The sequence below is a fragment of the Takifugu flavidus genome, chromosome 10 (assembly GCF_003711565.1).
Source record: "Takifugu flavidus isolate HTHZ2018 chromosome 10, ASM371156v2, whole genome shotgun sequence".
Lineage (NCBI taxonomy): Eukaryota > Metazoa > Chordata > Actinopteri > Tetraodontiformes > Tetraodontidae > Takifugu > Takifugu flavidus.
Window position 1 is genome coordinate 11,376,000 of NC_079529.1, and position 26,343 is coordinate 11,402,342.

Below are 26,343 nucleotides of genomic sequence, written 5' to 3' on the forward strand. Positions count from 1 at the left end.
ATGTTTGGATATTCATGAGGGGGCGTGGTCTGTGCGTGGAGGTCTGGCGTGAGCGAACATGGAGGGTTAGTGTTGGCCTGATACTCGGTGGACCAGGAGCTCGTCGGTGTATCGTTCTTTGCGGGTCCGTGTTTTATTTTCCGTTTTTCTTTGCTGTTCTTTCTGTTGTTGCGCATCAGAAATGGAGATGAAGAAGAGGATCAGTCAAGAGCTGGGAAACAAAAATCCAGCCGAGGTTTGTACCGCACTTTTGTGTTTTCAGCGGAGGGGGACACCAACTCCAACCAAACGACGATGCGTGGAAACGTTCTGTTTCGTGTTCTACGTTTCCGTTCTAACAGTCGGAAAAACAACGTAATCACAGTTCCAACATGGAGGAACCTTTCGCCCCCACCCACACCCGTCTGTTCCCGGGGTACGCGCGGTGTTCGGCTTCTATTCGCGGAGCTTCGTGCGTACGTCCCGATTGTAAAAGATAGCCTGGCTAGTAGCTTTGAGATGGGGATTAATTGAGCAGGGGCGGATTACGGGCTCGTAATCGTCGTTTACTTTAATGTTTAAAAACATAACCCTAACCCTAGGCTGCCCAGTTTAGTTCCGGTTGAATTCTGTCGATTGACCGCGCAGCAGTTCAGGCTTCCATTTTAACCTTCAGTGCTAAACCGGGACCGTGGCCCTGCGCAGCCACACGCTCTCGGCACAGAAACGCCGGCTTCCAATGATTTTACGCCGTTTGTTCTCTACATTTCACCCAGTGCGGTCGGTCACTTCGGCTTTAGTCCGACCTTCATGTGGATTAACGTCGGTGGAGGCTCCGCTGCTGTTCCCGCCCACCGCTGCTCGGACGGCGGTGAACGCTGATAAATATAACCCGCATGTAAACAGTGGGGCTCCCGACTGCGCATGCGTGGCCCTAGTGTCGCTTCCATGTGTGCGTCCGGTTCGGCCCCGAAACAACGAGGCCTCGCTAGAAGTCATCGTTTTATGTGATAGAACTCATTCAGATGGTTCAGCCCGATGAGACCAACACGTCGTCCCTTTTCCCGCCTGATAGTTGTTGTCAAAAGACGTCTTTAATGGTTATTTCCCCCAGTTTCATTGCTTTAATTTCAGTCTGGTTCTCGGAGCTTTCAGAGCTTTGAACGTCATGAGCTGTTCAGTTTCTTACCCAGTGTCAGCTTTAACTTTACTTAACAAATCGAGTCTGAATTTAGACACAATGGGGAGATGAACAGTTGCTCTTTACGAAACAACCTAAGACTAAAGAACTCATCATGGACTTCAAAAAGAACTGCCTGCTACATGGAGAACAGGTAGAACCTGTCGGCACCCACCTGGATGTTTAACATCAAGGTCCTTGTTAAAGAGGCCAGCAGCAGTTGTTCTTCCTGCACGTTCTCCTATAGCTCCTCTGGAGACTCTACTGGCTCCATAGCCGAGGACAGGAAGGAGGCACACGGGGTCATGAACCCAAAATCGTCCTACACCCCCCCCCCTCCCGATTGATCTGTTGGGCTCTGGGAGATGCTTCAGGTCAATCGAGTCCTGAACCATCAGACTGACCACCAGCTTCTTCCCCTGGGCCATCAGGAAGGCCAACACCTGCAGACAGACTCCCTTAACACCCCCTGAACAACAACCAACCTCGTCCTGCCTCCTTTACCTTTGCTGTGTCAATGAACTTTTCACCTCTTTGATCTCTGTGTCTCTAGGTGTTCTTTTTAAATCATTTTTTGGGGCGTCCCTGATTTTGCTGTACCCCCGAGACCATGACAAATGAAGACGGTTCCCTCTGACTGTCTGACATCGCAGTGCTTTGGTGTGTTGATAGGTGGTGGACCTGTTGGTGGACAACTGCCAGTCAGGTGATGGGGAGGTGGAGGGTCTGACGGATGAGTACACGGAGCTGGAGGTCCTCAGCATGGTCAACGTGGGTCTCAAATCGCTCGCCAAGCTGCCCTCTCTGCCCAAACTACGCAAGGTCAGCAGCCCGCGTCTGCTTCCTGTCCCTCCGGATTGTCTTCCTGTTCCATGTGTCTGACGCATCTGTGTGTCACAGTTGGAGGTTAGTGACAACATCATTGCCGGAGGTTTGGACACACTGGCCGAGAAATGTCCCAACCTGACGTACCTGAACCTGAGCGGGAACAAGATCAAAGAGCTGAAAACCCTCAAGGTTCTGGTGAGTTCTGCTGGAAACCTTCACTGGTCGTTCATGTGCTTGACTCGCTGCCAGATGGATGTCCCCCTAAAGGCTCTTCTGTGTTCTCTCCCATCTTGTTCCTTTTGCTCTGTGTTCTACAGCAGAACCTAAAGAACCTGAGGAGTCTGGACCTGTACAGCTGTGAAGTTTCCACCCTGGAGGACTACAGAGAGAGCGTGTTTGAGCTGCTGCCTCAGCTCACGTATCTGGACGGCTTCGACCAGGAGGACAACGAGGTGCCCGACTCCGAGGCTGATGGGGACGGTGAGTGTTTGGGCATGACCGCAACATCCCATAATCGTCAATTTGTTCCACCTTTTGGTGATCGATCCTGTTGTTTAAAACAAGCAGCAGCCAAAGACGTAGCATGACCAGCATCAGATTACTGCAGTAATCTGATTACTCTCAGGGCCTGTTTGAGTCCCATGACGGCTCCAAATGTCGTTCCAGAAGACGAGGACGAGGCCGGTCCTGTTGGAGATGATGATGATGACGACGACGAAGATGAGGAGGATGAAGATGGTTCTGATGGCGATGAGGATGAGGTGGGCCTCTCCTACCTGATGAAGGAGGGAATCCAGGTGAGTCTGTGGTGGCGTGAGTGAGAACATTCCCACAACCCTGACGTCTCTTCCTCTCAGGATGAGGACGACGATGGAGACTATGTGGAGGAGGAGGAGGAGGAAGAAGATGGAGGTTTGTTCTTTAATTGTTCTCACTAAACAGATCCGTGGATTTATTCAAGAGCTTTATTTTGAAAGTGCAAAGAGAAAGAGAGTGGCTTTAATTTGAAAATCTGTGTCAGATGTGGATGCTGCTGCAGCTTTTCAGGGTGAGAAGAGGAAGAGAGAAGCAGAGGACGAAGGTGACGACGACGACGACGAATAATCCCCTCCACCCATGGCCGCTCCCCCTTTGGACGCCACAACAGACGACACAGCAGGGATCAGGCTTGGTCATGTGACCAATGATGTCATTGTTACTTGTAGGTAGCTTCCTGACGAAGCTTTATTCGTAGATGATGTGGTGACATCCACCGGTGATGTCATCAAACCGCCATCCAACCTTTTACACGTCCGTTTTTATGAAGTCCAGTTTTTAATCTTCTCAGCATGAAAATCATGTCTGTCTGTCTGTCCAGATGATGGACGGGTCCACTGATCAGGCTGGTTGCTAGCTTCCCGCCTGGTCAGGGATGTGAGCTCATCATCTGTACAATCAGGAGTCGGGATCTCTGCCCAGTCATTATTCCTCCTTCAGCCAGGTGTGCTTGTGTGGGGGCGGGGCTAATGTCACCTGGGTTTAGCTGAGCCTGATGGTCTGCGGTTCTGTTGTGTGTCTGACTGTAAATACAAGCTGTTGTTTGTCTGGAGGCGCAGAAGCCGGACTGGACCCCCCCTTCTCTTTCTCTTCCTCCCCTCTTCTTCCTCCTTTTCTGACTTCATTTTATTTTTTTATTCCCGTCTTTGTGCTCGTTTTTGCTGTAATTGTTTTTTTTTTTTTTCCAATAAAATCATTTTTGACGTGACTTTGTGGGTTGCTTCTGTAAACATCAACATCAAATGTTGCTTCAGTTCTGCTCAGTTATCAGATAAACTGACATTATCAAGTCTGGCTGTAGTACCCTCTGGACCACAAGGAGGCGCTGCGAAACAGCTGTGCAACACGATCTCTTGAACAAAATTTCTGAATTTGGTGCTTTTATTTTGAAAGCCTTGATGGGGTTCCTGAAGATGATGGAAAAATAGAAGTTCAAGCGTTCTGATGTCACAATGCTGAAATGTTTTTAATGAATGTAACCCAGAAATCTCCATTCTAACCTGTGCACCACCCCCTGGATGATGATGATGATGATGGAGGTACACACACAGACCAGGTGTTTTCTCAGTGTATCCTATTGGTGCAGCTGATCTGTTTCCATTGAACATCTTATCTCTGCACCTTGGCTACGGCCCCGCCCTGCTGGCTAACAACGTTCCTTCACCTGTCTAAACAGCCAACATTAGCATGAGGGTAGAGACTATCTGGGAGTAACCATGGCATCGCAGGTGGTGTTTAGGTGTAGTAGGTGCAGTGGTGGTTTGGTCTCACAGACGTACAGATCTGGACAGCAGCAGCCACTTTAAGAACACCAATGTGGTTCCTCTCCTCCCTCCATGGTACCGATTGTGGTGGTTGTTTCACACCCACTCGTGTTCGTCTCTTCACCAGTGAGGGTGATGGTGGGTGAAGGCTGCCGTCTCTTATGCCTGTGTTGTGCTATTTTATGAGTATAAAGCCAGACATGAGCACTGGCAGGTCATAATTAAACACAAAGATTTAAAAGCAAAAAAGAAAATTTACCCAGAACTCAAAAAACCTGATTTGTCACACATTTGATTAAAGTTGGTCATTAAATCTTGAGGGGAACCTTTTTACACCTGTGAAAAGCTCAGCCGGTTTGTTCCTCAACGTCCAGCATGACTCCATGACATCGGACTGTTGGGCAGTCGATTCTTTCAGTTCTGTATTTCACGAGTTAGCATTTAGCTTCACCGCTAACTCAGTCGAGCAGTCGAGTGTAGACTGATCAATCATCACTGTTTGGATTGAACATGTTAGCATGCTAACATGAGCCAATCACAAACACCTATTTATGAAACAAACATCTTGGCACGTTTCCTTCACTTGAAAGGTTCTTATCTCGCTTTCAGAACCTGAGCACTTTCTCATTTAGAGTCCAGCTGAAGTTCTGCCGCTGCTTCTTCAGAATAAAAGCATTTTAAAGTTAAAATGGTTCCCTCGGCTCTTCAGGCTGCCATTTGGGCTGAGGCGGTCCTCAATGGGCCTGAAGTGGTTCGCAACAGAACTTCTGGTCCTGGGCAAACCACTTTGCTGAGTCTGAAGGGGGAGAAAGCTGTTGGTACAGCTCCTTCAGCTCCTTCACCTCCTCCAGAACCTCGTGGGCCTGTTTCCAGGCTGCCAGCGCCTCTGTGAAGAGTCTCTCTACCTCTGCCGCTGCTCCTCCAGTTGGCCCTGCCTCCTTCTCGCCCTGCACCTCAGTGAGAAGACGTTCTGTAGCCTGTAGTTTCTGGCTGATCAGCTCTTGCAGCCTGTTGATGGGCGTTGCCGTCGGTGACCGCGCCGCCTGCAGTTTGGTGTCGGGATGCATCAGGATCAGGTCCACGGAGGCGCAGCGGCTCTTCACGGCCGTTGCCAGATGTTGTTCACTCGGAGTTTCCCACGAAGCTGCTGCCTCCCGGGGGAGACTTTGGGATTTCCCAGAAGTCTCTGCAGTCACCGCGGAGGCAGCACCATCACGTTTCAACCGGGAACCATCCGGGCTGAGGCCGGGTGGCGTTCTCCTCATGCTGAGCCTGAAGGCGTCACAACTCTCCTCGTCCTGGACCAGATCCAGGGTTAGCATCCCATCTGAGGAGGGGATGGAGGCCTAGACGCAGACAGGAAGTCAGTTTACCGAACTCCAGACTCAAGCTGCGCAGGAAAGGTGTGACAGGAAGTGGAACTCACCACGGTGAGCAGGTGACCGCGTGTGGGCCGGCGGCGGCTATGAGGTATTTTCACACGATCGCGGGTGAGATGAGAGAGCTGAGAGTCGTCAACCGTCACCTGGCAACAACCAAAGAAGAGTCACATCGAATCTGCGACCTTGGCATGTGCGCGCGCACGCACACACACACACAAAGAGTTACACACCCTAAGAGGATCAGGTTACAGTTACAGAAAGGTACTGATCCGGTCGGTCTTTGGAGGATTACTCAGCATTCTCAGCGCAGAGAAACAAACAGGAAGTCAGGTGTGAAGGTGAACTTTTGACCAGGGATAGAAGTGATTGACAGTGCGGCTGTTGTGTTGTCACCTCGTCCAGGATGCGGTTTTTGGCCCGGGCGATGACGGCATTGAGGGCGTTGATCCAGGACTCCTTCTCCTCAGGGCTGACGGCGAGGAACACCAGGTTAGGGACCTCCAACACCAAACACACGCAGCAGAGGTCAGCACCAGTGGACACCATCTGACCTGCTGCTCCAATACTGACGTCACACAGAAGAACCCCCCCACACTTTTCTGAGGCCTCGGTGGGAGGTCCACACACAGATGGTTGTATGTGTGTGTGTGTGTAAGTGTGTGTGTGTGTGTGAGAGAGAGAATGTCTAATGGAAGAGAAAATGACACCTGTTTAGTGCCACCTGATCCCCTCCCTGTGGCATTCTGGCAACTGTGAGCTCTTCTGTTCTGTGTGTGTGTGTGTGTGTGTGCGTGCGTGCGTGTGTGTGTGTGTGTGTGTATTTCTTACAGTGAATGCTAAAATATGCATTATGCATTGTATACACACACACACACACACACTTTCGCGGTGGGTTTCTTCTTTGTACAATCTCAATGGTTGCACCTGGCTGTGTGTGTGTGTGTGTGTGTGTGTGTGTGTGTTGTGTTTTCTTACAGTGAATGCTAAAATATGCATTGTATTACACACACACACACACACACTTTCGCGGTGGGTTTTCTTTGTACAATCTCAATGGTTGCACCTGGCTGTGTGTGTGTGTGTGTGGTGTGTGTGTGTGTGTGTGTGTGTGTGTGTGTGTGTGGTATTTCTTACAGTGAATGCTAAAATATGCATTTTATTACACACACACACACACGCATACACTCGTGCAGATAGACAGACACTTAGACACAATCAAAGAGACAGACAGACAGATGGACAGGCAGGTACAGTAAGAGAGACAGATGGACAGATAGACACAATGAGACAGAGACACACACACACACACTCAGACAGGAAGACAGACAGATGGGCAGGCGGACAGACAGACACGATGAGAGAGACAGACAGAAAGACGGACAGACAGACACAATAAGAGAGACTGATGGACAGACAGACAGACAGGCAGACAGAGAGACACAATGAGACAGACACACACCCACACCCCACACACTCAGACAGACAGACAGACACACACACACACACACACACACACACACACACACACACAACCCACACACTCAGACAGACAGACAGACGGACAGACAGACAGACAGGAGGACAGGAGGACAGGCGTGTACCGTGTTCCCTGGTGCGTTGCAGCGCTGCAGTCGGAACTTGCTGTGGTTCTTCTTGCTGCGACTTCGGTTCTTGCGGATCTCCTCACAGTGCTCATAATCCGACAGGTCCAGCACCTCATCGGTTCTTCCTGGTTCCTTCACCTGCAGCACATGAGCAACACGCTGCTAAACTCAGCTCACCCAGGGTGAAGAGGGGAACCTGATCATTTGCTGGGTTTACATGTTAGAGGAGAGACACAACGTGGACCGGCATGAACACGGGTTAGAATCTAGAGGCGCCGCTTTCGCTTCTGGTGTCACACAGATTTGGAAGAATAAAGAGTCGCTGCTGCAGAACAAGAACAGACTGGATATTAGCAACGTTCCAAAAGTCAGTAGAAGGAATCTGATCCCATGACCACAGGTCCGACCCAAACGGTGCAGAGGCTGGTTAGAAAAGGGCCGAACGCTCAAACCGTATCCAGTCTGGTAGACCCACACGGAGCACGGGATAAAAGTAACTTTGAAAAGAAAAGAAAAGACCATTTGAACTGAAGAAATGTCTAAAATGAAAACTAGGTGAAGAATTAAAGCACGTAAGCAGCAGGTGGAGAAAGTGAAGGGAAGGAGGAGAGGAAAGAGGAGTTGGGACGACACGCTAAACACACCCAATGTTTTTATGCACGATTTGAAAGGTCAGACTCCCCAGAGCACGAGCCTGCAGACAGCAACCACAGCAGCGTCCACAGGCCGCATCACCGGATGCAACTGGAACAGGGGTTTGCAGCGCTGGTTCCATCCGATGGGGGCTGGGCTGACGAGAGGAGGGTTCTCGGTTCCAGCCCCAGCAGACAAAACATGGAAGGTGTTCTGGTAGTAGGGGGAGGTGCCAGAACACCTTCAGAACACTGTCGAGGTACCATTGAGCAAGGTACTGAACCCACAAATGCTCATATAAGGCCCATGATGATCTGGCGACTCATCCAGGGGGGGGGCTGCCTTCACCCAGTGTCCCCTCCCCATGACCCCGAAAGGGTTAAAGCGCTTAAGAAGATGAGAGACCTCAAATAGGATCATCAACACGACTGCTGATCCATCCATCCATCCATCCATCATCCATCCATCCATCCATCATCCATCCATCCACCCACCCATCCATCCATCCATCCATCCATCCATCCATCATCATCCATCCATCCATCCATCCATCCATCCATCCATCCATCCACCCATTATCCATCCATCCATCCATCATCCATCCACCCATCCTCCATCCATCCATCCATCCACCCATTATCCATCCATCCATCCATCCCCATCCACCCATCCTCCATCCATCCATCCATCCACCCATTATCCATCCATCCATCCATCCATCCATCCATCCATCCATCCATCCATCCATCCATCCATCCATCCTCTACCGCTTATCCGGGGTCGGGTCGCGGGGGCAGCAGCCTAAGGAGAGAAGCCCAGACTTCCCTCTCCCCAGCTACCTCCTCCAGCTCATCCGGAGGGATCCCCAGGCGTTCCCAGACCAGTCAAGAGACATAGTCTCTCCAACGTGTCCTGGGTCTCCCCGGGGGTCTCCTACCGGAGGGACATGCCCTGAACACCTCACCAGGGAGGCGTCCAGGGGGCATCCTGACTAGATGCCCAAGCCACCTCATCTGGCTCCTCTTAACGCGGAGGAGCAGCGACTCTACTCCGAGCTCCTCACGGATGGCAGAGCTTCTCACCCTATCTCTAAGGGAGAGCCCAGCCACCCTACGGAGGAAGCTCATTTCAGCCGCTTGTGCCCGTGATCTTGTTCTTTTGGTCATTACCCAAAGCTCATGACCATAGGTGAGGGTAGGAACGAAGATCCACCGGTAAATCGAGAGCTTCTAGACTGCTGATCCAAAAGGAAATAAAATGAAGATGACTGAAGTGAGGCTGGTAAAGGAAGCACAGGCCATTGGTGACACCCCAACACCAGGAAGAGGATTTGTGAGCACCAGGTAGGAGGTTCAGGGCTGCAGCCACCTGTGAAGGTATGAGGTGGAGACTGGGTCAGCTCTTCTGTTGGTCGGGCGGAGGACTGGTGTTGACCCTGTCTAGTTGGAACTGTTGTCTTTTCATATCAGATGGACAGCATGGCACAAAACAACAAATAAATAGTAAACACGGATCAACTGTGTCTAACTATCTCATCCAACACTGTAGATACGCCTGCAGAGGCTCATCAGAGCCATCAGCAGAGTAACTGCCAGGATGATGTAGACCACCTGGAGCTACAGCTCAATAAGGGTCTTTGTGCTAAGGAAAGGTCAGAACCCTCAGAACCAAGCGCTCCATTCTGACAATGACCCGAAGATGATCAGAACAGACCAGGGAAATGTTGAGAGGCCCAGATAAAGGTGTGAACGGGACTCCTACAGGAGCCCTGAATGAGCAGGTGGGGCCACGTTAGATGTGTCTCCACGTCAAAAGAACTGACGACTTGAGTGGTGAGTTGGGACTTGACCAGCGGGAGGGAGCCGATGAACCGTATGACCAGGGGAGACGGCCCCGGACTGATGAAGAGGCTCGGACCGTTGGATGGAGAGCTGGACATCTACCGGAGACGCCGGCGTCACCCTAACCCCTCAGCACAGGCCCGTTCAACACAGTATATACTCTCTCTCTCTCTCTCTCTCTCTCTCTCTCTCACAGCAGGAGTAAATGTATCCATCCATCTCCTGCAGGTTAGGGTTCCCTCATTAATCGTCATGGAAACATTATCCATTATTGACCAACATTAAACAGAGACTTCCTGGGAGAGAGAGGGAGAGAGAGAGAGAGAGCGGGGCAGAGAGACAGAGGATGGGAGGGAGGGAGAGAGAAAGTGGCTTTGACTGGTGTCACACACTTGTTCCCTGCTCCCTACCCACTACATAGGGAGCAGGGTGTGTGACCTACTTAGTGTGCTCACTAATGGGCTAAAATGAAGCATCTGGGCAGGTGTTCATGTAAAGATGTTCTGGTTCTGAATCAGCAGATGGGGGTCTTGAAAGGTTCTGAGAGGACATCCAGCAAGTGCAGCAGTGAAATCGGACCGCCGTGTGTGTCTGCAGCTTGGACTGAAACTCGACTCGAGCAGAAGAGGTCCGAAGAAAGCCCCGAACTCAGCAGCACCCATTCAGCATGAGCGTGGAGGCATTCTGATCACGGTTCTTCATCAAATGAGTTGTTCCCAGCAGAACTCTGATCTTATCTGGAGTTTCCTCGGCAGCACATACGGTTGACACCGCTGTTGCCATGGTGATCAGGAAGCCACAGACGTAGATATCTGATCTGCTGCTGATCATAAATCTATAAGCGATCAGGCCATGTCCTCTCCGACTCACCTCTTTCTCACAGATGAACAGCTGCTCTCTCCACAGAACCACAAAGCGGTTCTTCCAGATCTCTCTGAAGATCCCTTTCCCACAGAACTTTCGGATCCAGCCTACCTTGTCAGGCTGAATGTGCTGTGGGGCTGAGTCCTGTGGACCCTACAGACAGGAAACAGCAGCTGTCAATGGAGCATCTGAACATTTTTAGTTGATCTTCTGTTAAAAACGTCAGAAAGATGAAGGTCTTCTTCATCTGAATTTGGGATTAAAGGAACAGAATCCCGTAGAGGTGTAAGATGTAACCAGGTTCTGGTTCTGTCCTGGACTGGTCTGAAGTAACTTTCTCAGGAATACTGCACAACTAATAACAAACAACTGGCAGAACAACTGAGTATTAATTAAGTTTTAAGATAATTTTTAAATCCTAAATTTCACAGTCTTAGATGTAAATCTAGGCAACAATTTCAACATTTAATGTGCACTTTTAGTTCCGGTTGCGCTGTTTGTAACCTAGTTTTAAAGGCCAGAGCAGCTTTTGTTGTGTAAACCGGAAACTGGTACTTAATCGAGGCAGCTTTTACAGTTTCATCCAGAATAAGCGTTGAATCTAATCCTATTGTTGCTGGATTTTCGTTTGACGTTAGAACCGGGCCGTGACGGCGGGCGGTGTCGGTCCGGTCACACTTACCCGTCTCCCGGACTGGTTCTTTTTCATAATGTCGGTGGAAAGAAAATTTCGTAACTTCTGGACTTTTAGCGAAACTCCGTTATTCCCCGTCAGTGGTGGGAGAAGCCGCCCAAGTTGGTTCCGAAGCACCGGGGACTCTTCCTCAGCTCGGCCGCTCTTCAGCTTCTCTTCCACGGGCGACTGTGCTCATCGCTCCGCGTTGCTGCCTCCGGCTCCCTCTGCGCTCTAACGGGGCAGGAGGCGCTCTGAGAGTCGGTGTCCAATTCCTCCTCCTCCCCCTCCTCCTCCTCAGGACTCCCTGCTGGCTCAGCGACTCCTCGGAGGAATCAGAGCGCCTCCTATAGACTGGCCCGACAAACTGCGCACGTTTGCCCTCTGGTGTGTGTGTGTGTGTGTGTGTGTGTGTGTGTGTGGTGTGTGTGTGTGTGTGAGTGAGAGACCGTTTGTGTTCTGGATGTTGACAGATGTTTGTAGACTAATCTGGTCTGGAATCGGTTTCACTAAGCACAGATCATCAAATTGGGTCAGACTGAGGGATGTGAGCCGATCTCAGGATTATAATCTGACACACGTCATTAATCAGCAGCAACAACAACACGAGGAGCAGGAGGCTGGACCAGACACCCAGGAATCAGTCCTTCCTGCTGGCCTCAGGAAACCTGACAACTGCCAACTGGTCACAGGAAGCTGCTTATCAACACGAGTCAAGATTAGCACCAGTCTGCTCCAGTAAAAGACATGGAGGGTTTAACATCTCTGTGTTTACCTGTGTGACACACGTCCATCCTTCTTCTCCACTGACCCAACAACACACTACCTATCTTCTCTGTCCCAGTATAACCAGTAAGTCTACCCCCCATGGAGGATCAGCTCCCTGCAGCTGATGACAACCAAACTTTGTGTTGGAGAACCGGGGGGACGTTGTGAGGAGCGACAGCTTGAGCCTGACTGGTTGTGTCACGTGTGTGTTTGAGAGACGGTGGCGTTCAGGAGACAGAGACTTTATTGATGTAGGACAAACTGTGACATCAGAGCAGGTCAACACGTCATCCACAACCCCAAAAGTTCCTGTTTTCCTCCCCTGATGACGCTGTCGTCAGCACGTGTCTCTCAGGCCAACCAGTCGAGCGCTCTCCTCCCACAGCCTCCTGGCCGCCACTGCGTCCCGTCCCTCAGGACTTGTTTCCTTCTCTGCACAGTCACTGAACAAAAAATACAGATGAGTTTTGTCACGGTGGGACTCGTGTCAACCACAAAAGATTCCTCCATACCTGAAGTAGCGTCCAGATAGTTGTTCCAGGCCCGGGGTCAGAGCACAGTACAGGGTTGTCTGGCTCCCCTGTGTCGGCGTCTTCATCAGCAGCAGCGAAGGGAGGCTCAACAGCGTCCCCAGCATTGGAAACCAGCCGTGAACGTGACGTCCCAGTTCGGTCCGTATCACTCCTGGGTGGAGACTGAAGGACGATACGCCTGTACCTGTGGAGGTGACACCTGAGTCAGCCAAAATATCCGGTGGGTGTCTGTGTGTAGCGTCTCAGGACCCCTGCTGTGAAGGCCAGGTGGTCACCCAGAAAAAAAACACCGTTGCCCTTTGATGTCACAATGAGAAAGAACCTTGGTTGGATCCTCCCCCAGAATCTCCTGCTCTGATTACTGGAATGCTCCGAACATTGGACAGATCAATTATCTCAACAGTCAAACGCTTCGGACTGCCGTTGTGTCTTGTTACTGCCTGTGTGCGTAGTGTTCGTGGGGACCTTTGAGTCGCCGGGCGAGCTCTCCAGAGAACAGGATGTTGGCTAGTTTACTCTGTTTGTAGCTTTCCAGAGAACTGTAGGACCTTCTGCTGAAGAACAGGTCATCAAAGTCCACGTGACCTGATAAATCAGACAAACAACAGGACTGATTAATGAAGAAACACCAGATCATGCACTAGAACATCAGGAGCAACGGGTCCTACCCCCCCGATGGGCAATGGATGACACTGTGACCACACGACTGGGGGCAGAGCTCTTTAACTTTGGCAACAACAGATTGGTTAGGAGGAAGTGGCCCAGATGATTGACACCAAACTGAGTCTCAAAGCCGTCTTCTGTCAGCCATCGTGGACACATCATCACTCCTGAAGACAAACCATGGAGAGACAGAGCAGCCAGTCAGCCAGACTCAGTCAGTCAGACAGGTGTGGAGACCGACAGATGAACTCACCTGCATTGTTGATGAGAATGTCCAGTCTTTCCTCTGTCTCCAGAAACTCTTTTGTGAACTGTCTGATGGAGTACAGCGAGGCCAGGTCCAGGTGTCTGACCACCACATTACCATTTCCTGTCGATAGTCGGATCTCATCTGCAGCGCTCTCTGCACGGGTCAGGTCCCTGCACGCCATAACCACCCGCGCTCCTGCGATTGACAAGTCACATGCATGCTGTATCACCTCAGGAGAACCAAGGTAGTCACACACAAACACAGATGTTATAATTGGCTTAGGAGGAGTCAGCATGGAGTGTCAGACTCTCCATGACAGGACCTTTTTTCAGAGGGAATTTGGTGTGGTGCTGTTTGCGAACCTTCCCAAAGTCCTGATCCACATCTGGGGAATTTTTCGAGTGCAACATCTTAAGTTTACACTTGCTGGTTGTGGTAACCCAGATGTCCTGCCAGGGATCAGAATGTTCCAGAACACACAAACCTCTGCGAGCCAACTCTCTGCTGGTCTCTTTTCCGATTCCAGTGTTTGCTCCAGTTATCAGCACCGTTTTCCCATCCAGTTGAACAGAACAGCAGCAAACTCCACCTGCAATCCACCTCCTCAACATTGTCAAACCTGCATGCAAACGCACACACACACACACACATACACAATATCAGAACTGTGGGGAAAGCTGTCAATGATGTCACTTCCTCTCAGGGTTCAACTATCCCAACACACGGTGCATTGAGAGAAGCGATATCAGTGGGACTAAGTCCTTTACATGCGCTCCAGTTACGGTCAGATTGAGGCAATAATTTGGTTATTGGAGTGTCATTAAAAATGTAGTGACAGAGGGGTTGTCATCATCACACAGGAACAAGAACTTGGTAGATGGGTCTACCAGACCGTACATATGGTGTGGAAAGATACCTCTGAGACACATTTGGCAAACAATCATTACGTGCATTTACATGCACATGGAAACCTGACTACACTTGTCACTCAACTGGCAGGCATAATTCATACAAGTGTGCTTTCTGTCGACAAAGCAGTTTGCACTAGCGGGACTATAGTTGAAATCAAGTAATCTCGGCCTGCTATGTGCAAGTGGCCGAGCTGGTGAATGTGGCCAGCGTATATTGCAACGGGCCTGCAGAGGATACAGCCAGTCGTTACACAATCTATCTTTCAGATACATCAGTATTACACCGACTGGGCCGCTGCTAGTCAAGCTACAACCTCCGCATGCATTTTATGTAAAGGAATACCGCTGGAATTTGTTTTCCTTGTGTGCATGTAAATGCACTTGCTATGTTGTGTCTAGGATCTTCTGTGCTGGAGTCCCACAAGCATCCAAAGTTTATGGTCTATGAAGTTTAGGTCCTGTGGTACTTTCAGATCCATTCTCATAAATTGGTAGTTTTGATCAACCAGACACCATTGGTAGAGGACAACCAGCAGAGGAAGACAGAGGTGACAAATGTTGCGCTCCAAGGAGAAGGCAACATGCTACATAGCAACATAACTTCATCGGACCCCCTCCCATAAAATACACAGACGGAGAAGCCTGAATGAGGCTTAAGGCACTGAGGCACTGAGCAGAATCTTTACTTCCTCCTGGCACATTTCCTCTGATGTCGTTGATTTTAATGCTGTTGCCTGTGACATCACAAACACAAAAAATAAAATTAGGATTCTTACAGAACACAGTGACTCCCAGAAGAGCCCCACACTTCAGCAGCCTATGGGTCCCTTCCTCCAGCCTGTGCTCCATGTCTGCACCACCATTGCTGGACCAGGGAAGCACCAGGAACCCCCCCAGAGTTACAGCTCTCATCTCTGCAAGTCAGAAAAGAATGAGGTTGAAAGCGAGCAGACCAAGAACCGAGGAAGGGGGTTGGCAGATTAACTGGGATTAGAGCAGATTATCCAGAAACAGGACTGCCAGGATGAGATACATAGAACCTGGACAGGAAGAAACATGCCGAGCTGGTTCTGGTCACTGTGGTAGAAGGAAGGGCCAGGGGGCCAGGGTAACTGTCTGTGTGTGTGTGTGTGTGTGTGTGTGTGTTCAAATCCTGGGAATTCAGTCTTCAGGGGGAGAAAAGAGAACAGGACTTCAGGACTTCCTCGTTGTCTGTGCTGGAGGGCTTCCTGCACTCCCAAATATTTTCTTTACTTTATCTTAGAGGTACTCTTGTGCTGGGAGAATAATAAGTAGAAAAATATTCAAGGTGCTCTCTGTCCCTTCAAAACCTTTTTGTGGTTGCTTGGTTATATAAACCTTAAAGTAGACTCGTACACATTTTGGTAAAGCACCTTCATCAGGCAGTCAAAAGGAAAGATGGAGTTTGATTGGTGAATTTATGATTATGATCCTATATTTTTATTATTCATAAGATGAGATGTTTGTAAGGGGGACCATATTTGGTCCAGATTGGGTTTGTGTCCAGTGTGGTACTGCATCAGGAATACAGATTGTTCATTTTGAAAGAATGCACACACAGTGCGACTGTTTCTCCTTGCAAACAAGCAGATTGAACCAACTTCAGTCTGTACCAGCTCCAGGGGCAACGGATCAGCTTCGGGAAACGTTTGAAACAGCATCATAATCACACCAGAAGGAAGTCCATTAACAGTCTTTCAGTTTTTGTGTTTCTGCGGTGACGTCACAACCAGCCCCGCCCCTGTTTAACTAACAAAACAAAATGGCGCCCATACAGTAAACGTGCTGGATTTTTAGCATTTCTCCGCCGCCGTCCGGGTTTAGGGTACGTTTATTTGCTAAACCGCCATCGCTTCCGCCACTCCGGAGCTCTTTAACGCCAAAACCCACATTCCTCCGCAGATGGAGAGACTAAAAAAATTCCGCCTGGGATACTACCATCGACCAATCACAGACGTCGTCGTCTGGGGGAAGTGACGTACACGCGTCTCCGACCAATAGGCGGCTCTGGCATGGGAAGAAGTGGGAAGGCCCGCCCCCTGCGCGGCTGAGGGAGAATCTTGCCAGACTGTTGGGGTTCTGTTGTTCTGCTCTGCCGCTACACACATAGGTAAGACCAGCACAGCTCAGTCCGGTCCGGTCCAAGTTAACTCAGCACGGCAGCAATCATTCCTGCAACACCAGTCCCTCACCGTAGACTGCGGGGTGATGCGGATGCATGGCTGGGAAGTCTGCCAGAGCAGCAGTGGGCTGCGCTGGGTCTTCAGACGGTTCGGTCCCGTTCTGCAGTCGCTTTGGTGTTTCGCGAACCTCATGCAGCAAAACTTTGCTCCTGGGGAGTCTGGCGGCTGCTCCTGTGGAGAATCAGCCCGAAGACCCAGAGAGGACATGGAGGAACGCCCCCTGTGACCGCAGCCTGACATTACAACAGCAGAATCTCTCCAGTGAGCAGCCACCACAATGCTGCTAAACTGGTTTAAATGCTCCGTGAAGATCTTTCAGTAGGGAATTAGAATGCTGCCAGCAAACGTCTCCTGAAACTCTTTTCTTCCCTTTTCTTTTCAACAGTTTCATGGTCCCCACAGCAATATGGATACCCAGTTATTTATGGAGTGTGAAGAGGAGGAGCTGGAGCCATGGCAACAGGTGGATGACAGTGTGGAGGAGGAGGATGTGGACTTCATGGACAACTGTGAGCCAGGTGAGCACACCTGCAGGTTCATCCCACTGCTGCTCTTTGATAATCTACATTTGCAATCAAAAATGGTCAGACTTTTACATATATCACGTTTAGGTCCGACCTTTGACTGCAGTGGGTGCTGGATCAGATCAAGATCAGACTTGAATTTAGTTTGTGCTTCCCGCCCCGTGATTGTTAGGATTTGACTTGTAGCGGAAGATTGAAGCTGTGGACCTTAAATGATGACTTTCCTCTCAAATATAAGTAAACGTCAGTAAACACAAACAGTCTGAACGCTCACCTCCGTCCTCATTCCTGAGCAGTTTGATTTCAAAGTAAAAGCTTGTGTTTAAAGAGGAGAGTGAATAGGAAAATCCTTCAGCTCATGCTGCTGTAGTTAGCTTAGACATTAGCTTATCAGGGGTTGTGGATCATTTAATGTCCTTTGATTATTGGAAAGGATCATTTTGGTCCTGAATTATTTAAACATGACATCAAAAGCAGCATATGTGTTATTTCTTGTCTATTTCACACACCGTCTCATAACACCTGTGTGTGTGTTCCTGCAGAAGAGGATTCTCTCTCTCCTCTTCCAGCCTCAGAGACTCCTCCTATCGACACTCCCTCCCCTCTCACGCCTGTCACTACAGGTTTGTGCACCTGCTTTTCCAAAACAAGTCCTTCTGTTCTTCATTGTTTTCTCCCGTTGACGTTGAGTGGAATAACAACCATTCGCTTTTCCAGCTCCCTCTTCTGTTCAGACCATCTCCATCAAAGCCAGTCCTCCTCCCACCTCCCTCATAACCTCCACCTCCAGCCTGACCACCCCCACCACGCTTGCTGCCACGGTGCCACCTCTACTTGCCCAGGCTTCCCCCCTCATCCTGACTCAGACCGCGGGTGGAACCTTCCTCCTCCCAGCAGCCACTGGAAACGCCTCCATCCTGCTCACAGCACAGGTAGGAGCCCCGACGCTCCTGAGACCCAGCCTGGTGCCTGTGCTGTGGCTGAGGGGTTGTGTTGTGTTGTGTATGCAGGGCTTTCCAGTGATGAACCACGGTGCCCCTCTGTTGCTGAACCTGCAGCCGGGCCAGGCGGTCCACCCGCTCACTCTGATCCAGTGTACGTCTCTTTGGCCACCATCCTGTGGTGGTTAGCTCGAGGGCGTGGGTCAGATTAGTGATCGCCACTGATGGTGCTTCTCTTCATCCTCACAGCCTCTTCGTTGGGTCAGTTAGTGAGGCCGAACATGGGCGTGTCCCCTGTGCTCACCCAGGGCCAGGTGGCTCGGCTCAGACAGGTCCCCACCCCTCCGCTCCCCCTGGCCCAGCTGGGCGCTGCCCCGCCACAGCTGTCTGCCACGCTCGGCTTGCGCATGAGTGCCCCAGGATCCGGTCAGCGACAGCAACCACGTGCGACCACAGCTGAGCAGATCGGTTTGTTGACTTTGGTCTTGTTGTATTTCAGCCAACGTACAGGTGACCCCGGTGGCTGGACTCGCCTTGCAGACGTCAGGTGGCCCCGCCTCTTCCCCTGGTTCAGCCAGTGGCGTTGGCAGAAAGGCTGTGCACAGCAGTATGAATCCTGGATTCAAATTGTTTCCTAACAGCACAGCCACCTAAATGTTTGCATCTTTATTGTTGTTTATGTGTGACAATATGAGTTTGTATGTGTCACATGATCTTGTAGCTGCTGGCTCCTCCCCCTCTGTTACAACTGTGGCCTCATCCAGCCTCCCCAAAGTGGTAATGAGCGTGGACGACTTTTACTACGGGACATTTAAAGGTGACCTGAGTGTCAGGAAAACACAAACGCTGGCGGTTAAAACCTCGGCCTTCAAATGTGTGACCTGCTCATACCTGGCAGAAAACAATCTGAGGTGAGCTCAGTCAGTCTAATGAGTGCACCTCCTCACACACCGCCAACAAACCTCTAAGGTCTTTGGTATTTTCACCTGTGGGTTCATCTGTGTGTGTTGTGTTTACCTGTGGGTTCGCCTGTGTGTGTTGTGTTTACCTGTGGGTTCGCCTGTGTGTTTGTTAGTGTTTACCTGTGGGTTCGCCTGTGTGTGTGTTGTGTTTACCTGTGTGTTCACGTTTGGGTCACCTGTTTGTCTCCATGCAGGTTGATGCAGCACATGCTCCAACACTCTGGTTTGGTTGGTGAAAAAGGAGTCGAGGACAGAAACTTCTGCAGGTTCTGTTACCGACAGTTCTCGTCTTTGTCTCAGCTTCAGAACCACCAGGAACAAGTTCATGGACCCACCCAGTCTGCCTGTAAGAGTCTTTTACACACCAGCGCCACCCAGTGGTGGCTTGCTCTAGGTTTCATTGACGTTTCTCTGCTGGTCACGTGCAGCAGCTTCACCTATCGGCTGCCCTGAATCTGACTTAACTAGAGGTGACACACTGTGATGAAGATGTAGGTTTCAGCAGGGGAACACACCCAATCAAGTCCAAAGTTTCAGCTGATGTATCCAACTCGTTCCGAGAAACAAACATTTGCAAGTGATCATAAATCAAATTAGAGCATGACTCCAGGCTTTGTTTGTATTTATTGATCTTAAGCTTTAGTTTCAGTTTGGTTGAGTCTGCCCCCCCTCCATTCTCTCGCCAGCTGTTCAACTTTAGCATTCATGCTATAAACCTTGTGTTTTATTAGCTTCATGTCCTGCTGGAGGAGATTGGGAATGCTGTCATATTTCTGCAAATCCAGTATCTTCTGTTCTATAGTGGACCAACGTGACAAAGACAGGTCCAACTTCCTTTTCTCCTCTTAGCTATGTGTCGAATTTGCGAGTGGGCGTTTGAGAATGAACCCGTCTTCTTGAGTCACATGAAGTCGAACCATAAGCCAGGAGAAATGCCGTATGTCTGCCAGGTGAGTGTGACCTGTGGCCTCTGTCCCACCTCGGTGCCGGACCTAAGGCCTTCTCACGCAGGTGTGGTTTGCAGGTGTGTTCGTATCGCTCCTCCTTCTACTCGGATGTCCTTCGGCACTTCGCCAGCGTCCACGCAGACTCTCGCTTCCTGCTGTGTGTTTTCTGCCTAAAGGTGAACAGAAACCCTGTGAGCTACCAGCAGCACCTGCTCCGACACCAGGTAACCCCGTTGGCCTGGTCCCAGGGTCATCCAGGTCAACCTGCTCTCCCCCATTAAGTAAAGGTGGTTATTCATGTGATAACCCAGCGTGTGAACTGCCTGTGTTTTAGGTGAATCAGGCCTTTCACTGTAACAGGTGTCGTCTTCAGTTTGTCTTCCTCAAAGACAAAATGCAGCACAAGCTGGAAAACCATCGGAGCTTCTGTCGGCCAGCTCAGCTGGAAGGACTGCCTCCGGGGTCAAAGGTCAGCTTTGCTGCAATCTTTCATTGTCCAATAGCTAAGGGCGCTGCCTTCGTTGACCCAAGTGTCCACAGGTGACCATCAGAACCTACAGGAAGGTGAGGCCACCAGTGACGTCGCTGCTACAGAGCCCCCCCTCTCTCATCCAGCCGATGAACATAAAAACAGAGCCACAGGCATCCCTGATCCAGCTCACCTCTGGGAAGTCCAAATGTTTATCGTCGCCTCTGAAGCGACCGCTGCGGCGCCGAGCCCAACTCCGCAGGTCAGCCTGAAGGTCTATCCTGGGGGGGGGGCTGTGTGCACGGGCAAGGAAAGATGTGTGTCTCCGCTCCACTCCTGCAGGACTTCCTGCTGTGATGAGGAACATCTGAGGTGTTTGGAGTGTGGAACCCGTGTTTTGGACCTGTCGGCCCACTACCCGACTCACGTGCGCTGTCTGCTGTGTCCCTACAGCAGCTGCTGCTCTCGAGCGTACGCCGCACATATGATCCAGTAAGAAGCACGTCCTCTGGGAGGCCGTCCTCCCAGCACTGTGGACTGCATCCGATTGGTTTTGATTGGTTTGTTGTTGTTTACAGTCACCATGTGCCACCGTTGACGGACCAAGTGGTTCCTCTGCACAGAGTTCCTCCTCCATGGTGAGATTGTAATTTAGAAACATTTTCTAAGGTTCCCTCTGACCTTATGACCTCTAAATGATCACCTGTGTTTTCTCAGTATATTTCTGTTGCAGTGTTCCACCTGTGGCTTCAGGCCTCGGACTGCAGACCACATGGCTGAGCACCTGCGGTTGAAGCCAGAACACTACAGCGCCACCTGTCGCGCCCGGGGTGAGATTTGGGTTTAACGTGTGATTTGGGTGGACGTGCGCGTAGGTCTGCCTGGGTGAGGCGCTGTAGAGACAGATGAGTGATAATCAATGAGCTGAGAGCTACAGACCAACATCCATGAACGGGCAGATGTTCTATTTCATCAAGTGATGATTTCCAATAATAATAAAGTCGAAGAGGGACGGCAACCGCTTAGTTTCTGCTCTCCAAGCTAACAGAAGATGTTTGTTTTTCAGATTGTGTTGAACCCGACATTCCATTCTGTGACGCAGAGGTGCAGTCTGCAGATCAGAGGGACCTTCTGACACAGAACTCAGACTTGCCTAGTTCCACCTGGAAGTCGGCAAATTCTTGGAAACATCCAGGAGACGCTAACACCAAAGACCACAGGGTCATCCCTTTTGTGGAAAGTTGCGGACCTCGACATTTTCTGCCCAAGAACAGCGATGCCATTGACTTTTTTAACCTTTTGTTCCCAGAAACTCTCATTGAACTGATCAGCAAAGAGACCAATGATCACGCCAAGATGTGTCAGTTTTTGTGGTCATCCTTCCCTGATTGGGTTCCTGTCACCAACAGTGAGATCCGAGGATTCATTGGACTGATCATTCTAATGGGCATCAAGAACCTTCCTGACCTGTCACAGTACTGGTCCTGGACTCACAACGATAACAGCTACACCTTCTACCAGACAATGAGCTTGATTCGTTTCAGGCAGATTGCCGCCAACATCCGCATGGGCAGCGTCACCACAGCAGAGTGTCGTGGTGCCCAGTCCAGCGACGCCTTGTCCATCTTCAGGCCAATGCTGGAAATCTTAGGTGGAGCTATGTGGAGCACGTACCAGCCGAACTGCAGTCTGGCAGTGGACCGGGCACTGCTGCCTTCTCTGGAGGAGGGTCGGCTCAAAGAGAATGCCAAGGTGCAGCCGGAGGTGTGGCTGCTTTGCGACTCCAAGTCAGGCTACTGCCACCGCCTTTCCATCCAAGTGGGGGAGAAGGTGCAGCAGGGGCAAGGCTGCACCGTGGTCTCTGAACTGGTGAAGGGCCTGGAGGGAAAGCACCACCATCTTTATCTGGCAAATTCTCTTGCATCTGTTCCACTTCTGCAAAAGCTTTTAGACCAGGGCATCTATGCCTCCAGTTCTTTCCCTCAGTTCAGTCCCATCCTGCCCAGAGAACTCTGGGAGGAGGGGTCTCTCGACAAACCCGGAGACTTCCACCAAAAGCAGTTTGGCCCCCTGTTGGTGACACGTTGGAGGGACATGAAAGAGATGGGCTGCCTGTCTACTAACGCAGCTCCAGGGGAACATGACACTGTTTGGAGGAGATCTCAGACCAAAGTAGGTGAACTTGACCCGGTTCACCGCCCGTTGGCCTTCCGACTCTTGCAGGAAAACATGCGCGGGGTAGACATCTGCAAACAACTCCTTGCCTGCAACCCTCTGGGAGGAATCCCTCAGGACAAGCACTGGCGCAACCTCTTCTGGTTTTTAGTAAACCTTAGCATAGTCAATGCCTTCATAATGCTGAGGGAGAGCCGAAAAGATAGCCCGCCGCCCTGGGTACAGGATGGCCTTTTTACTCAGGTCATCTTCCGCAAGCGATTAGGGAACCAACTGGCCAAGTGTGGTCAAAAGTACCTGGACCCCGGTGAGATGGCCAGGTCCCGCACAAGCATAGGGCCTACAGAAGAGCTGGTGAAAGAGAGACACAGGCTGGCAAAGATCAGCACCTTTTCAAAGAGGTGCAAGAACTGCAACTTGAAGAACCTTCGCCACGAGAGTGTCTACGGCTGCAGCACCTGTGGGGTCAACCTGTGCAAGCAGCCGAGCTGCTTCTGGGAGTTCCACGGCCTGCCGCCTCTTCATAAAGGTTGCAATTATAGTTCTGCTTAAGAATTCTTTGTTTTTCTGAAACAACCCCGTGGTTATTTTTTTTTTATCTTTCACAGGCTCGGCAAGGATTGGATTTCTCAAGGACAGAATAAGGTCATCTTTCCACTAAAGATCTGCTCTGTTTTATTCTCTATTTGATTAAAAGTGTATATTGATCATGTGAGTTCACTCCTCTTTTCTAGTGGAGACGTTGATGTGAATGAAACTCAGGACAACGTGGATGGAGCTATGGCCCCGGTGGAGGACACAGACCTTTCCGATGAGGAGGAGAAACCGGCTGACATCGATGAAGACGTTGTTATAAAGGAAGAACTTCCAAAAGTAGACAGCCGTCCAGCGTCGGCACCGAACGGTCAGTCCCGGCCCCCGGCTGTCCTCGGCAAAGGTCGCGATGATTCTCTCAACACTCGACAGCTAAGGATCGCCCTGTTTGCCCTGTGCGAGGGACTCCACCAAGCCTCTCGGAGCTTCTCAACTGACACTCGCCTCATTTCGTTCTGGCTAAAGGAAGCCAGGAAGTGTTTGACACAAAGTGAGCAAGAACAGGAAGTCAATGCTGATGGGAGAGAACACATGGTTGCCTGGGTGCTTTCCATGCGTGAGCAGCAACTTCCCATTACTGAGAGTAGCCTTTTCCATAAAGCTTCCATGTTGAAGAAGAAGGGAACTTTCAGCGACTCCTTCCGCATCTCCTATGAATGGGCGGTGCACTTCATGCTGCATCATCGGCTGGGCGTTCAGAGCATCTTCAGAGAGGCCACGATGGCACGAAGTCTGCCTCTTTCCCTAGAGGCCAAGGTCGAATCCTTCAGGACATTTACCAAGAGGATAATCCAGGTCAAGACACTAGCAGAGGGTACTGTGGCTGCGATGGATGAATTGTGTCTGTTTGTAGATTTGAGGGTCGTTCAGGACAAGGCTCGCTGCTCAGAGGCTCTGGAACTGACCGGGTCAGTACCTCTGGTCACAGTCTACCTGGCAGTGCTTGCCAACGGCATCATGCTGCCCTCCCTGGTGATGACGAACAGGAAGTTGTCTCAGAAATGTGTACCAGAGTTCATTGTGGTAGAAGAGGGTGCAGACAGTCTGCTAGTAGAAGAAGTATTGGAACTCTGGACCAACAAGATCTGGATACCACATGTTTCCAGTTCACCTAATCCTCATAAAACCATGTTAGTCTTAGACCGACATCGGGAGCACTTAAGAGATTCTTTCCTGACGTCCATCAGTGGATCCGGTACCCTCCCAGCAATGATTCCTGGTGGCTGCTCCTTTCGTCTTCAGCCCTTGGAGATTTGTCTAAAGCCCGTTCTCAAATTCTTCCTGCTGTCTCGTTGGGCAAAGTTGACTTCTGGAAACCCAAAAGAGTTGGAGGAGTCATCACCCCAACAGCTTCAAGCAAATGTGGCCCAGATTTTGGTGGATTGGGTTATTGAGGCCCTGACACACATGAACAAGCTCCCAGACCTTTGGAGGAAGTCGTTCCAACTGGCAGACCTTCTGCCGGGAAGAGAAAAGCAAATAGACCCTGAGATGGATGTATTTACCAATCAGAAACCAGAGGAGGTACAATCAGACCTCATCAAGACCTTAACTGAAACCCTGCTGGGTCCTGAAGCATTGGCAGACATTTCTAACGAGGTGCTTGACTTGGAAGGTGAAGACGCTGTGGAGGAGGAGGACTTGGAGAACACTGGAGATGAGATGAAGGTCTGGTCAGATGGTAAGGACTCAAAGATGGCAGAGAGGGAAGGCAGACTTGAGGAGCAGGAAGAAATGAATCAAGACACATGTAGAAATGTGAATGAAAGAGGGAACGCTGAGATGGGGCAGGACAAGAGCTTACCAGAGGGGGGAGGAGAGGTCAGGATTAAAGAAATGAGGACATCAGAGGGCTGCATCAAAGAACAACAGGACAGGATAGAGGGAACAAAAAATCCACAGAAGCTGGACGGTAAGAAAAAGGTTTCACATATAACAGAGGACAGTGAAGAGGAAGCCAAAGCTACAGACAAAGACAGAAAGGATTTGAGCAATGAAAGACGAGGGACACGCATTGTGATTGGAGAAGATGTTGGGGACGAGTGGAAAATAATGGTCAAGAGCAGGACTGATGGCTCTGACGTGGACGACAGAGTAAAGAAACACTGAGAAGAACCATGTGACATCATCCCTGCTCTCAACGGAAGGACACTCAAAGGTCACGTGAAGAGCTTCTCGCGCCTGGACTGAAGCTCCATCGTTTCATCCCAGATGTTTAGAAATCTGTTCGATGATGACAGCCGTCTCAGCTCTGGCCCCCTGGTGGACCGTTGGAGATCAGGTTCTTCCTCCAAATGTCAGATGTCTGAGTGTCAATGTCACCCCATTCAGTCAATGAGTGCTTTTGTTTTCTTGTTTATTTTCAGTGTATTGGTTCATTTCATCATATCACAAGGGCTCAGGAGGTGTCAGCCTTTCTACGGGTTCCTAGAGATGGTGCCTTCCATGACCAAATGTAGTAGTACCAAATTAGGCAGAAACTCAAAAAAACTGAAAAAAACCCCATTTTACTGAGTTTCAAATAGGTGCTTAGGTGTTGCTGAAGAAGCACAATCCTGCAGGATGAGGAGTGAGAGACGCGCATTCATCTTTTTACTTCATTCATCAGACTAAAGACTTTGAATCTGCTCTAACTCAACTCATCCTCTCGGTGACGATTCAGAGGCTGGTTCATCAATAAAATAACTTATAACTTTATAACAGTTTGCTTTTATTGTTATGGGAAAATGTATATTGTTGGTATATTGGATATTTGCTCATTGTTTTTCTTATATATTGTTATTTTTTGTTATTGTATACACACAAAACACACACACACACACACACATATATATATATATATATACATACACATTATACAGGTGGGTGACAAACAGTACATTTTACTGCATGTTGTACAATGAATGATTGTGTATGTGATCAAAAAAGCTAATTTGATCAGAATGAGAACTTTTCAAAGCACAAATTGGAGGCAGCACATGAACAGAACACGAAACATGCAGACTCCAGCTCAACATCCAGCTCACACAGACTTGCTCAGAGCTCTGCTAACCAGCAGTTGGCTGCTGGGTAGGCCACGCCCCCTGCCTGCCTCTTGAACAGTTTGCTGATGATTAGG

The 26,343-nt window shown here is 50.1% G+C and overlaps 4 protein-coding genes across 11 annotated transcripts; 2 read left to right on the forward strand and 2 right to left on the reverse strand.

Annotated features, from left to right (window-relative positions):
- The first annotated feature begins 26 nt into the window (after positions 1-26).
- On the forward strand, positions 27-3,731 carry LOC130532078 (acidic leucine-rich nuclear phosphoprotein 32 family member E-like). 4 transcript variants are annotated; one of them, XM_057044333.1, is made up of 7 exons: positions 27-235; positions 1,832-1,981; positions 2,060-2,182; positions 2,305-2,467; positions 2,657-2,784; positions 2,845-2,899; positions 3,009-3,731. In XM_057044333.1, exons 1-7 carry the CDS (start codon positions 182-184, stop codon positions 3,089-3,091), a joined length of 756 nt encoding a protein of 251 aa, XP_056900313.1. In that variant the 5' UTR covers positions 27-181; the 3' UTR covers positions 3,092-3,731. The 4 variants fall into 4 exon arrangements, with proteins under 4 accessions (XP_056900313.1, XP_056900315.1, XP_056900312.1 ...); XM_057044335.1 differs by having other exon boundaries at positions 28-235; positions 3,027-3,731; XM_057044332.1 differs by having other exon boundaries at positions 29-235; positions 2,654-2,784.
- Positions 3,732-3,886: 155 nt separating this feature from the next.
- On the reverse strand, positions 3,887-11,585 carry plekho1b (pleckstrin homology domain containing, family O member 1b). 2 transcript variants are annotated; one of them, XM_057044327.1, is made up of 6 exons: positions 11,294-11,585; positions 10,618-10,764; positions 7,271-7,411; positions 6,063-6,167; positions 5,714-5,812; positions 3,887-5,633 (listed from the first exon to the last, which is right to left on the reverse strand). In XM_057044327.1, exons 1-6 carry the CDS (start codon positions 11,318-11,320, stop codon positions 5,022-5,024), a joined length of 1,131 nt encoding a protein of 376 aa, XP_056900307.1. In that variant the 5' UTR covers positions 11,321-11,585; the 3' UTR covers positions 3,887-5,021. The 2 variants fall into 2 exon arrangements, with proteins under 2 accessions (XP_056900307.1, XP_056900308.1); XM_057044328.1 differs by lacking the exons at positions 10,618-10,764; positions 11,294-11,585 and having other exon boundaries at positions 6,063-6,138; positions 7,271-7,404.
- A 693-nt stretch (positions 11,586-12,278) lies between these two features.
- On the reverse strand, positions 12,279-16,754 carry si:dkey-23o4.6 (retinol dehydrogenase 13). The gene is made up of 8 exons (XM_057044329.1): positions 16,623-16,754; positions 15,186-15,323; positions 13,983-14,117; positions 13,502-13,693; positions 13,254-13,415; positions 13,051-13,170; positions 12,565-12,769; positions 12,279-12,495 (listed from the first exon to the last, which is right to left on the reverse strand). The coding sequence occupies exons 1-8, from the start codon at positions 16,648-16,650 to the stop codon at positions 12,390-12,392; spliced, it is 1,086 nt and encodes a 361-aa protein (XP_056900309.1). The 5' UTR covers positions 16,651-16,754; the 3' UTR covers positions 12,279-12,389.
- On the forward strand, positions 16,204-25,925 carry pogzb (pogo transposable element derived with ZNF domain b). 4 transcript variants are annotated; one of them, XR_008952257.1, is made up of 20 exons: positions 16,592-16,874; positions 16,999-17,131; positions 17,680-17,760; positions 17,855-18,069; positions 18,148-18,232; positions 18,328-18,504; positions 18,578-18,685; positions 18,800-18,989; positions 19,235-19,386; positions 19,890-19,990; positions 20,065-20,211; positions 20,322-20,456; positions 20,528-20,718; positions 20,799-20,948; positions 21,035-21,094; positions 21,174-21,286; positions 21,523-23,160; positions 23,240-23,276; positions 23,366-25,506; positions 25,592-25,925. XR_008952257.1 is itself a non-coding variant. In XM_057044323.1 (19 exons), the coding sequence occupies exons 2-19, from the start codon at positions 17,020-17,022 to the stop codon at positions 25,332-25,334; spliced, it is 5,661 nt and encodes a 1,886-aa protein (XP_056900303.1). In that variant the 5' UTR covers positions 16,204-16,540; positions 16,999-17,019; the 3' UTR covers positions 25,335-25,925. The 4 variants fall into 4 exon arrangements, 3 of the variants coding, with proteins under 3 accessions (XP_056900303.1, XP_056900302.1, XP_056900304.1); XM_057044323.1 differs by lacking the exon at positions 16,592-16,874 and adding an exon at positions 16,204-16,540 and having other exon boundaries at positions 23,366-25,925; XM_057044322.1 differs by having other exon boundaries at positions 23,366-25,925.
- The last annotated feature ends 418 nt before the right edge of the window (positions 25,926-26,343 follow it).